The sequence below is a fragment of the Astatotilapia calliptera genome, chromosome 7 (assembly GCF_964374335.1).
Source record: "Astatotilapia calliptera chromosome 7, fAstCal68.1, whole genome shotgun sequence".
NCBI lineage: Eukaryota > Metazoa > Chordata > Actinopteri > Cichliformes > Cichlidae > Astatotilapia > Astatotilapia calliptera.
The window spans coordinates 6031067-6044248 of record NC_137428.1 but is presented as its reverse complement, the minus strand read 5'-3'; the positions used below and the strand labels follow the sequence as shown (position 1 = coordinate 6044248).

General features: G+C 40.3%; 1 protein-coding gene across 1 annotated transcript in view; it reads left to right on the top strand.

Annotated features, from left to right (window-relative positions):
- The window catches only part of spon1b (spondin 1b), a 118584-nt gene extending 105402 nt beyond the window's left edge, over positions 1-13182 (top strand). Inside the window, exons 12-16 of the mRNA XM_026172776.2 lie at positions 4782-4952; positions 6624-6791; positions 6937-7095; positions 11780-11977; positions 12699-13182. Coding sequence (XP_026028561.1) covers positions 4782-4952; positions 6624-6791; positions 6937-7095; positions 11780-11977; positions 12699-12853 — 851 coding nt within the window. The 3' untranslated portion in view covers positions 12854-13182. The remainder of the gene's footprint in view (positions 1-4781; positions 4953-6623; positions 6792-6936; positions 7096-11779; positions 11978-12698) is intronic.

Genomic DNA, 13182 nt, shown 5'->3' with positions numbered 1-13182 from the left:
ATACTATAAGAAGCAATTAGATATAAATAGAAATAATAATAAAAGATTATGGGAAATCCTGAACAGTGTTATAAAATGTGGGACTGGACAAAAGAACTATCCCAAGTATTTCATTTGTAATGACCATGAAGAATACAATATGGATGTTGTGGCAAATAGTCTCAATGAATTCTTTGTAACTGCTGGACCAAATTTAGCAAGAACAATCACTCATCCTGGGAAAGCACAGGAAAAACCCGATACACTGATTGACAGAAATCCATATTCTATGTTTCTCACAGCCGTTGATGAAAATGAAGTTCTTGAAATTGTCAAAAAATGTAAAAATCACAAATCTTTGGATTGTAATGATATTGATATGATAGTGGTTAAAAGAGTCATTGAGGCTATTATAAAACCATTTACATACATCTGTAATTTATCATTTCAAACTGGTCGATTTCCAGACAGAATGAAAATAGCAAAAGTTATACCTCTATACAAATCTGGAAACAAACACCATTTCACAAACTACAGGCCTGTCTCTTTACTACCTCAATTCTCAAAAGTTCTTGAAAAACTGTTTAAAAACAGACTGGAAAAATTTATAGATAAACATAAACTACTCACTGAGAGTCAGTACGGATTCAGATCAAGCAGATCAACATCATCGGCACTATTAGATTCAATAGAATACATCACAAATTCCATAGACAAAAAGCAATATGTGGCTGGGTTATTCATAGACTTGACAAAGGCATTTGACACTATAGATCATGATATATTAATAAGAAAACTGGAACGTTATGGTGTCAGAGGGGTAGTTTTAGATTGGGTCCGGAGTTATTTAAGTGACAGAAAGCAGTTTGTGAAAATAAATGGTGGTTGCTCCTTATGTATGGACATTGCTTGTGGTGTACCCCAAGGGTCAGTTTTGGGTCCAAAATTCTTCAACTTGTACATTAACGACATCTGTAAAGTGTCCAAAGTATTAAAAATGGTTCTCTTTGCTGACGATACAAACATTTTTTGCTCTGGTGATGATCTGCAGAATTTATTGGAGGATATGACTAATGAAATAAGTAAAGTGAAGTTCTGGCTTGATAAAAAGAAATTATCATTAAATTTGAATAAATCTAAACTTATGTTATTTGGAAATAGTAGTTTAAATACAAATGCAAAGATTCAAATAAATGGTGTTGATATTGAAAGAGTCAGTGAAAATAAATTTCTGGGGGTAATAATAGATGAAAAACTTAACTGGAGAGCTCACGTAAGATATATTCATTCCAAAGTATCACGAAGCATTGCAGTACTAAACAAGGCAAAACAGGTATTCGACAGAACATCACTTCATATTCTCTACTGTTCACTGGTTTCACCATACTTAAGCTATTGTGCAGAGGTCTGGGGCAATAACTATAAAACCACATTACATTCACTTTTTACTCTTCAAAAGAAAGCAATTCGAATCATCCACAATGCAGGTTATAGGGAACATACAAACTCACTATTTTTGCAGTCTGAAATATTGAAAATTGACGATATAGTGAAATTCCAAACAGCACAAATTCTATTCAAAGCAAAAAATAAAGAACTGCCAGGTAATATTCAGAGTATGTTTTTTTTGAAAGAAGGAAGTTATAATTTAAGGGGTTTTTGTAACTTCAAAACAATGAAGGTACGTACTACAAGAAAAGGCTTTTGTGTTTCTGTTCAAGGAGTGAAACTATGGAACAAACTGAATATGGAATTAAAGCAACGTCCAAACATAAAACTGTTCAAAAAGAGTTATAAAAATATGATCTTCTCGATCTATAAAGAAAAGGAAAATATTTAAATTAAGTGAATGTCTCTATTTAAAAACAAACAAACAAAAAATTCATGATGTGATATTATAGTATATAGTATATCAGAAATCTGTTCACTATTTTTATTACAAATTATATCAGTAAGGAAGCTGACTAAATATTCACTGATAATTTATGGGACAGGGGTGGGATTAAATAAGTGTATACTTCTTCCCACTCCCTTTCAACATGTAAATTAATCAGAATGTTTTTTTGTATGTAATTTGTATAGTATATTTTTTTTTCTCTCATTTCTTTTCTAAATGTACTTGTATATTGTTCACATGTTGAAATAAATTACCAATCAATCACTCAATCAATCTCCAGCTAGCTACTATGAAAGCTCCATTTGAGAAAAAGGCCACGCATATCTGAAGATATGTTTATATAGTTTCATCAAGGGAATATGTGACAAAATACAGGAAATCCCTAATCACACAGAGTAAACACTGGTAATTGGATACCCTAATTACTTCACTCAAACATAAAAGATTATGTGGATCAGGTCTTGGTGCCGGATGGCCTGCTGCATCCAGGATACTTAAATCAGGATTTGATTGTGTTTATCTCTAAAAGAAATCAAAGCACCGTGCTTTCAATCTTATGTTAAAGCTAATAAGAGCAAGTGGAGGATTGTGTATGTGCGGGAAGCCAATTATCAGTCTGACACAAAGTGAGGGCCCACACACACAAACATATTTACTAAGCTGGCAGTTCACGCTAATCTAGGTTATCAAATTACTTTCAACTTTTTCCACATTTCTTTCCTCCTACTCTCAGTTTCTCTTTCTTCTTGCCAAATGAGAAACTTTTTCGTCTGATTTCAGTCAGAGTTGATGGACCTTTGCTTAAAAAAAATGACAGCAAGCACACAAACAAGCAGAAAACTTCGGAAGTTTGCTTTTACCCGTTTTTCGGTGAAGTTGTCTGTTTGGAACAAATACTGGGAGGCAGTAAAGTCAGCGCCTGTCTGCTCCCCACCCACCTCCTCGCTCTTCTTCTTTTGCTCCCAGGATGTCTACAAGGCCTCAAACTAGTGAAGCTCCAGCTGTTCAAGGCTCAACAAGCCTCTAACACACACATGCACACACTTCCACCCCTCACTACTCCTCTTATTGATTACCAGCCAGCAACATGGATAGCTTTTTGTTCCTGAGCGCCTCTCCTTTGTTTTCATTTAGCGCTCCGTTAGTGTGCAGTGGGAGATGGATAATTGCAGGGTTCATGCTGGGGCTGGATAGAGGCCGCCTCCAAGGGTGATTAATATTCCTGGGAAATATTTTGGCTCTCTAGAGGCCTCATCCAAGCTTCAAATACCTGTATCTTTTATTAATGATTCACTTCGCTCTGCTTTATTAGGCCACCTCTGATAAGTAACACTATTCTCAGTTTGGTAGGAGGCTTATACTTTTCCAAAAAGAAGAAAAAAAGAAAAACCCATGCTAAGTTGCTTGAAGTTCATTCGCTCCTTCTTTTAAAAAAATTCTTACAAAACGATCTCTTTGTATCTGACTCCCTTTTGTCACTTTTGATTCACTGTCTTAGTCGCTATTCTCAGAAGAGGTGTTGGAACAAGATGGCTCATACAGCGTCTCTCTGTAAGTGAAGAACAGGGAGATCCCGAAGCACCATTCTGGCTAATAGTGATAAAATATACCAGAGTGGAACCTTGTTAAGTTCGAGAAGCTGCAGTTCACTTTTCAGCTGATACACAGCGAGGTCATACATATTGACTTCCACTCCCTGAAGGCCCCTGCTGTGAATAAGACTGTCCCTCAGGCAACTCGCCTTATTAAAAGAGAGTTAAGGCAGTGTCCGAGGAAGGGCTTTTTTAAAAGTGACACTTTCAACTCTGAGATGACTGAACAGTCTGAAACCTAAGCAGCTGTGGGGGGATTCTGGTTTGGTGTGTAGAGAGAGAATCCTGTGACTCAAGTGCTCCTGTATGGATTCTTTTTGATGAGGACCTCTTGACTGAGATAGTGAAGCTGAAATAGCTCACTTGGGAGAGTGCTAGACTGAAGATCTGAAGGTCCCATTCCAATACTGGGTTTTAGCAGCAGAAAGGCTGCTTCTGCAGAAGGCACAGGTGGGACAATAAAACACGTTTCCTATTGAAATTACTTTTCTTTGCATGCAAATGTTGGGAATTTTTGAGTCTTTTTTCCGCAATGGTTTAAATCTTCTAGGATAAAATGTAAAACATCTAAAGAAGCTGACATTTCAAAAGCATCTTCTGAAAAAATGAAATGCAGTGATTTGTGTAAAATTTAGGAGAGCTATTCCTGAACTTAAAAAGAAATTACACAAAAGCTTGTCTAAGAGAATTCAGGCTGTGACAAAGAATAAAGGCACTCATATCAGATACTGACTAAACTTATTAGAATTATACAAACTCTGGTTTTGCCTTATATACAGTATTTCCATGTATGTTTGTAAGTTTTCAATCAATAGGTTTTTCCATTTCCCCAAAGGTGGGTAAGGTGAGCTGCTTGTTATTGTTTTAGTGTTAATATACAGATAATTTAGCTTTTAGGCTCCGTTGATCTCATTCCAGTAACCAGCTGTGCTTTGCAGCGGCTGATATCAGCTACCTCACTGTCATACAGGCACAGGACAGCATGGTGGCTTTTTGTTTTCATGGCTGCCACTTGTAAGTCAGCAGATTTAAATAAGGACTCTCTTTAAAATTTAAAAAACTGATTTCCAAAAATCTGACCTTTAACCTCTCCATGTCTCTTTTGAAACAAGGAATGTTCACAAGGAAAAGTATTTTGGCGACAGTGTATGTTTTATGACGTCTTGTGGAAACAGACTTCCAGAGTGTTACTTTTATACTGCATACACTGCGCACAAATTACAACACTGAATTTTGCTCAATTACAAATGCTGGTGTTTACTCAGTAAGAAAAACAAGTTGGTGGTCGTCTGCTTTCTCTTCCTGCTGGACAGAGCCCTCGACGTGCATGATGTCAGAGTGGATCAGCTGGTCGGCCTGCAGCGTGTCCTGCGGGATGGGGATGAGGTCTCGAGAGCGATATGTCAAACAGTATCCCGAGGACGGCTCGCTCTGCCAGCTCAACACTGAGGAGACAGAGAAGTGTGTTGTCAACGATGAATGCTGTGAGTCTGTTTTTTCTCCCGTATGAACAGATTGACCCAACCAACCAAATTAACAATGCCTTTAATTTGAGCCAGCTGCTACATTTCTTTTTCGCACAGAGTTTAATGTAGCCTGTCGTCTTTAAATTAGAGCATCTAATTTCACCGTGTTTAATATGCAAAATAGTCCAACCAAAAAAAGAAAAAACGTTGTCAAAGAAGCATAAAAGAACAAAGTGACAAAATAATGACATAAATGAAATAAATAATGCACATTTAATTGGTGAATAAGGTGTATTTCATGGCCGTAACATAGTTTAGAACACATGTATTTATGCTCCTAATAAAAACATGAAAGTAGCAGCGAAGTTACTTCAGCAATTTTATCTGGATGTTAGCATTAACATGCACTGGTGCCAGAAAATGTGTGTAGCTGATAAGGAAGTTGTTCCTATAGAGCCGATATAAGGTTGCCAGATCGTATCTGTTGGGTAGGATATATGTGATTTTTCTCTGAGGGCATTCAGGCAGCCATTTCTGATATCCATTTTGAAACAGAGTGGGGGGACTGGACTTCTCTTAATGCAGTGCACTTTCTGCAAACATCCATCTGTCCATCTATCCATCCATTATCTACTGCAAATCCAGGACTAGGTCATGGGGCAGCGTTCTAAGCAGAGATGCCAGACTCCCTCTCCTCACCAACACCTCCAGATCACCTGGGGGATGTCAGTGGTTGCATTACACCTACTTTACACACCAAGAAATGTTCTCCAACTCTCACTTTGGGTTACAAATGTAATAACATAAGTAAAGTCACTTACATTTTTACATAAAAACAGGTTTTAGAAGTAGTAAAAAGTAAAAATGATGTGTTTTGTAGTCTAGGAGGAGTCTGACTGGCTCAGATCTCTGAGATCAACAGACAGAGGAAGCTTTTTATAATTCCCCCTGTAGTGTGGCTGAAGAGTGTGTAACTTGATAAACAGTAATAGCAACAGAGGTTATGAGCTAACTGACCCACATGGATGCCTTTTGTGCCTGAGTCTTGTTACACTGTCCATGCCAGTGGCTTCATTGCCGTAGTGTCTGTTGCTTCTTTGTAGTTTGATAGGAGTCGATATTGCACTATTTGTGATCATCTTTGTTTGTGATGTTTTTATTGAATTCATGAGAGACACGCTGAGCAGATATGGCTATTCAAGGTCGTCAGACTTCTAGCTTTGTTCCTGGTATTCACTAAGTGAATGATGGGGAAGGTTATCTGTCTTGTATAAAACATGTGCTCTGTATTTGTAAATTTGGAGAGTAGCCTGTTTTATCTCTTGAGTACATTTGCATATTAAAGGAGCAAGGAGTTTTTCTTATTAATGGTCAGAATTAAGTGGAAACTGAAGGAGAGGCAGATCTATAAGCTCTTTATAAAAATACAGAGTAGAAACCATCGTATTTACATCACAGTGATGGCTTTTTTTTTTAGGTTTTTTTAAAGGTAAAAAGAGTGTTTTTTCTCCTACTTGTCCTCTATTATTGATCGGTCGGTCAAATTTGCACAGTAGTTATTCCACTGTGCTTAAAATACTAACATATATTAACTGAAAGTGAACTAACGATACATTTTTGCCGTAAATGTTCAATTTTGAGCTGAAACTGATGGATGGAGATGGTTTTTGTATTCTGTCCTTCCAACAGCACCCAGCAGCTGCGTGGTGACTGAGTGGGGGGAGTGGGATCCCTGCAGCGTCACCTGCGGGATAGGCATGAGAAGAAGGGAGCGTATGGTAAAGATGCCCCCTATAGATGGATCCATGTGTAAGACCGAGGTAGCTGAAGTGGAGAAATGCATGATGCCAGAATGCCGTGAGTCAACAGTTGCTGTTTTGTCATATGTTGTTTTTTTGCATGAGCATTTGTTGGTATATTAGCACTTCATTTGCATTTTATTTTAGCTGACTGTAATGAATGAGCAAATACTATAATTACGTGTGTGTATCACTTAAACCAGATACCATCCCCTGCATGCTGTCGCCTTGGTCGGAGTGGAGTGAGTGTAGTGTCACATGTGGACGGGGGATCCGAACACGGCAGAGGATGCTGAAGTCTGATCCTGCAGAGTGCACTGAAGAGCTGGAGCAGACAGAGAAGTGCATGCTTCCTGAGTGTCGTAAGTGCTCTTTTGTTGTTGTTGTTGTTGTTGTTCTTCTTCTTCTTCTTAGGTAGATACCGGGTACAGCTCACACTCTCACATCTAAAACCAGTCAAACACAAAAGAGCGCTGAAGATTAAACGATCCCTGTTTGCATTAACTGAACAGGATTACATGAGAAAAGTGGAGACTAAATATTTGAAAGTAATACAGAAAGCCAGAGTATATTAATATAGTAACTAGTTACCTATTAATGCTAATATCTGATCACATCAGCTCAATGCATTTGGAAATTTGGAGGTGGTCAAGATAACCTGCTGAAATTCAAACTGACCATTAAAACGGTGACTAACATTGCTTTAAGTGACTTTATATTTCAGAAACTGCTGATCTACCAGGTTTTTCCCACGTAACTATCGCTACGGTTTGCAAATAATAGTGGGAAAAAGAGATCCAAATATCCGATGAGCAGCATTTCTCTGTGAGAAAATGCCTTGTTGATTCCAGAGGTCAGAAGAGAAAGGCGAGAATGCTTTAAGCTGATAGGAAGGCAACAGTAATTCAAAATAGCCACTTGTTACAACCATGGGATGCAGAAGAGCATCTCTAAACTCGCAGCACATTGAACTTTAAAGCAAATAGGCTACAAAAGACCACATCGAATGCCACTCCTGTCAGCTAATATTAACAAACTGAGGCTATTTTGCACAGACTCACCAAAAGTGGACAATAGAAGACTGGATGTTCTGATGAGCTCACCGAATCTATGCCAGAAGGAGTTAAGGCAAAAGAGATCCCAATATGATAAACTGTGAACTGATTCCTGATTTTTTTGTGTTTTCATTTCAACTACAACTTCAGCTGATATGTAATAATGGTGTCCTTTCTACAAAGATCCCTAAGAATGCAGGAAATAAGAGTCTCATCCTCCATATTTCCTCAGATAGGACCCTGGACTTCATCTGTGCCCCTCCTAATGCTCAAACAAAACCTACCCCCTGAGGTATCAACCTCAAAAGTCACATTTTGGTCAGGCTTTAATGATATTACTAAGAAAGGTGTTAAAACGTTTTTTTTCTTTTCTTTTCTTGTTTGACTATAGAAGGGGCTAGTTAATCAGGGTGTCAGTGATTTCCTCCAGGACTAAAACAGTGGCGCTGCCACACTTACTAGACATAAATCACACACAGCACAGAGTCATTCCCATCTTCATAGCCAAAGAGTAAGATTTATTCTCCTTGCCTACAGTGTATTTCAGTAATTATTTAACATGCCCCCATCACTTTTTCTCAGACTTGGGGACTATGTGGAGTCATATGTCATTGCTTAAGAGCTGAAACTTGCAGAGCAGGGGACTGGCAGAGAATTGACAATAGTAATCACTTGCCTTTGAGCACAGCAAAAATTTTTGGTATGATAAATTAGTCACAAACCGTTTTGTCGTGTTGAAGATGTAGCAACTTTGCATGAAATGAATTCAGCCCATTCACCTAAATTGACCACATGCCACATGTGACTAGTAGCACTATAGTGTGACAAAAACATGACTGAACACCATATTGGATTGGTCATTTCCAATCACGATATAGCATGCACTGCTGGCTTTTAGAAATCTTTTATCTGCATTAACTTTATAATTTTGGTATAAAAGTGAGCAGCTGCCGTGCTCATTAGGAGTTGATCTGTTTAATGTGAATACACTAGTTGCATGTACATCCAGACAGACACAAAAGTTAAGTCTTAGGCTACGTTCACATTGCAGGTCTTAATGCTCAATTCCGATTTTTTGATCAAATCCGATTTTTTTGTCTGCTCGTTCACACTACAAATAAAATGCGACAGAAAACGCGCTCTAGTGTGAACCCTCAAAGCGGCCCGCATGCGCAAAAGAAGACTTCACACACAACGCGCTCTGTTTAGACCCAGAGCAAACAGTATTGTTTGACTGATGGCCGTTAATATAAAGACTTCCGACTTTACGTTTCCCAATTTTTGCTTTAAGTTATTTTGTTATTTACATAATAATGTAAATAACCTAATAATGATCCTTATTGCTGTTTTAGAGGAGCGGTGCTTCAAAGGATAGTTGCAGATTTCTGTCAGAATCTGCAGATTATACAGTACAAATAAAGTTATCACGTTTCTCCAACGTTGTCTTCCCAACAGTTTCACTGACATCTACACGGGATGGCCAGGAAGCGTTCGCGATGTCTTCTCGGGCGCTTCTCCGGTGCTGATAATTGGCGTCTGTCTTGTGACGTAAAAGACAGATTTAATGCGACATGACCGTTCAAACAGCAGTCGCTTTCTAAAACATCGGATATGTATCGAATTCAGTACCACATACGAAAGTGACCCAGATCGGATTTGAAAATATCGGATTTGCGCCGTTCACACTGTCAGACCATGATCGGATATGGGTCGCGTAGGGTCAAACAAATCGGATTTGATGCGCTTTCGCCTGCAGTGTGAACGTAGCCTTAGTTATCAAATTTCAAACTCAAATTCAAATTTTATTTGTCACACACACACAACCATACACAGTATGACATGGGGGTGAAATGCTTGTAGCTGTACAATGCCCGACCATTAAATGACAGAAGAAAAGTTTTACAATATTTACAATTTACAGTTTACTACAGAATTTACAAATTAACTTAGGAATTTACAGTAAAGAATGTGCAAATAGCAGAAGAGATTATAAAGATTATAAATTATAGGATTATAGGAAATGTGTGGTGGTGCGTGTGGTGACGTGTGTGGGAGAGTCCAGTCCTACACCTGGTTCAGGGCCCGAATAGCCTGGGGGAAGAAGCTCCTCCTCATTCTCTCTGTTTTGGCCTTAACGGAGCGGAAGCGCTTCCCAGACCTCAATAGTGAGAAGAGTCCATTGTTGGGATGGGAGAGGTCCATCATAATCTTCCTAGCTTTGGACTTGCACCACTTGGTGTAGATGGACAGCAGGTCAGGGAGCTCTGATTGAATGATGCGTTCTGCCGAGCGCACCACCGTTTGCAGATCTCGTCTGTCCTGCTTGGTGCTGTTCCCAAACCAGGTGCAGATGTTTGCCGTCAGGACGCTCTCGATGGTGCAGGAGTAGAAGTTCTTGAGCACCTTCAGTGGCAGATGGAAGTCTCTAAGTCTTCTGAGGAAGAAGAGACGCTGACGGGCTTTCTTAACCAGGGTGTTGATGTGACAGGACCATGACAGGTCCTGAGTGATGTGGACACCCAGGTATCGGAAACTGTCCACTCTCTCCACTGGCGTGCCACTGATGATGAGGGGTTTGTAATTCCTCGCCTGCTTTGTAGTGAAGTCCACGATCAGCTCCTTAGTCTTGCTGATGTTTAGGAGGAGGTTATTCTCCTGGCACCAGGTCTCCAGGTTCCTAATCTCCTCCAGGTAGGCCGTCTCGATGTTGTCGGAGATCAGGCCCACAACAGCAGTGTCGTCAGCAAACTTGACAATGGAGGTGGTGTCGGATGTGGCTACACAGTCATAAGTGTACAGTGAGTACAGCAGGGGGCTTAAAACACAGCCCTGAGGCACTCCAGTGCTGAGTGAGATGGAGGGGGAGACTTGTTTTCCCACCCTCACTGATTGGGGTCTGTCTGTGAGGAAGTTGAGGATCCACTGACACAGTGATGAGCTGAGTCCTAGATCCGTCAACTTGGTGAAAAGCTTAGAGGGAATTATTGTGTTGAATGCTGAACTGTAGTCCACGAACAGCATCCTAACATAACTCCCTCTGCCAGTGTCCAGGTGACTCAGGGATGTGTGGACCAGGTGAGATATGGCATCGTCTGTGGAACGATTAGTCCGGTAAGCAAACTGAAGTGAGTCGATGGTGGCAGGAAGTGAAGAAGTGATGTGATCTCTCATCAGTCTTTCAAAACACTTCATTACAACTGAAGTCAGTGCTACTGGACGGTTGTCATTGTGGCAAGCGGGCTGTTGTTTCTTTGGAACAGGGACAATAATGGACTGTTTGAAGCACGTGGGAACCACAGCTTGGGCCAGGGAGAGGTTGAAGATCTCCGTGAACACCGGTGCTAGCTGGTCAGCGCAGGCTCTAAGGACCCGGCCAGGGATTGCATCTGGTCCTGCTGCCTTCCTGGTGTTCACCCTCCTGAAGGTGTTCCTCACGGCATGCTCCGTGATGACGAATGCATTTTCTTCACTGGTGCACTCCGAGCACGCGCAGCCGTTTGTTGTTTTAATTGCTGCGGCGTCGAAGCGAGCATAAAACGTGTTCAGCTCATCAGCCAGTGAAGCATCTGCATTCATCATTGAAGAAGCTGGTCGTTTATAGTCCGTTATAGTCCGCAGTCCGCAGTTAGCATGGTGTGCAACACTCTCTTTTTTCCAGACTCTTTGTTCTGGGCTGTAACTGTAAATGTTCATCAGCACTCATGGTGTCATGCTGGTGACAGCACTGAATCAGGATCCAAGCAAAAACCAAGAAAGAAATGGATATAGAAATAGAAAAATGGTATAATAATAATATTTAAGGGCTATGTAACAATGAACCGACAAAGTCAAGACAAAAGCACACTAAGTAAACGCCAGGGAGAAGATAATGAGGTCAAGTGAGCTCACCAATCCTGGAGTAGCTCTTTTTAAATTTTGTGCCTTTATTCCTGTCTTTCCCTCCATGTTTACCTTTTCCTCTTCTCTTCCTTTTTTCCTTCCATCTATCTAGCTGTCGACTGCATGGTCTCAGAGTGGACAGAGTGGTCAGAGTGCAACAAGACCTGTGGTAAAGGACACACCATTCGGACCCGTATGATCAAAGTGGAGCCACAGTTTGGAGGCAGCTATTGTCCTGAGACCATCCAGAGGAAGAAGTGCAAGCTCCGGAAGTGTCGGCGAAAACCGATTAAGGAGGAAGAGGTGCCAGGTTGGTCGTGGTAGTCTGTTGAAACTGCTTCATGTAGCATTTAGACATTTTAACGAGCCGATGTTTTAGATGGTTAGTTGTTTTATTCCAGCAAAGCAATTTAAGTCAGGACTGAGATACTAGACAAACCCTGATATGTCCATCTGCAGCTGTTTGTTTTTGGTGGCATGGCTCCATGTGGGACCTAGCTAGTTAGACGTGAGTAACCGTATCAACAGATCCATGAGGTTACATTGGCTCGCGATGACATCGCCTGAGTTTGATTTTGTGACCTGTTTTAACTAAAGTTGTTTCCTGATAGAAATATAGAATATGTAAATATACCACATTAACAAATGTGACGCACAGACATTAAGTCTTTAGCATCCATGTCCACAACAGAAGATAGTCGATGCAAAGGGTCGAGCAAGAGTGCAGACAAGCATGAGAATACACAGAGCAGAGATGTTCAGTGAAGCTACTTTCAGCTGCTCCCTTATTCACAAGAGACTGTTAAAGTAGATAGCTCCACATGTTTTGATTTGGCCGATCATTCTTTTTGCTCTTAAAAAACACGAGATGCCCTTCCTGACGCAACCGAAGGGATTTGTCTCTCCTTCTGAGATCGAAGCCTCTGTATAAGAGAAATAATGAACAAATGTTTAAGTTCATGCAATTTCTGGATATTTTGCTTTTCCTTGTAATTTTTTCTATTAACTAAGAGTCTGTTTTATTCCATCAGGTTGCAGGATGCAGCCGTGGTCTAGCTGGACAGAGTGCACCAAACCGTGCGGGGGAGGGATCCAGGAGCGTTTCAGGGTGGCAAAGAAAAGAACAAAGTCCAAAGGCTGTAAGGACAGGAAGGAGATCCGTGCCTGTAACGCTCGGGAATGCTAGGGGGCACTGCTAAGCTACAGAGAGGCAGGGAGGTGTGCAGTGGATTAAACATGAAAATCAGAATTCATTAAAAACAGTGGTGACAGAGATTGATTTTTTTTATGTAGCTGGGAGGAGACGTACAGGATTATTATGGGTTATTATTGGAAAAATCTGAGGATTTAAGTAAGGATTTAAGAAAGGGAAGGAATAAGAAGAATAAGACATAATGACATGCTGTTTTAGTGACGATTTTGTGGACATTTAGTTAGCTGGGTTGATTTATTTTCCTTTTAGAGCATAGTGGAAGTATTAGAGAAAGCCTGTGTCCTGCAAAAAAAAAAGAAGAA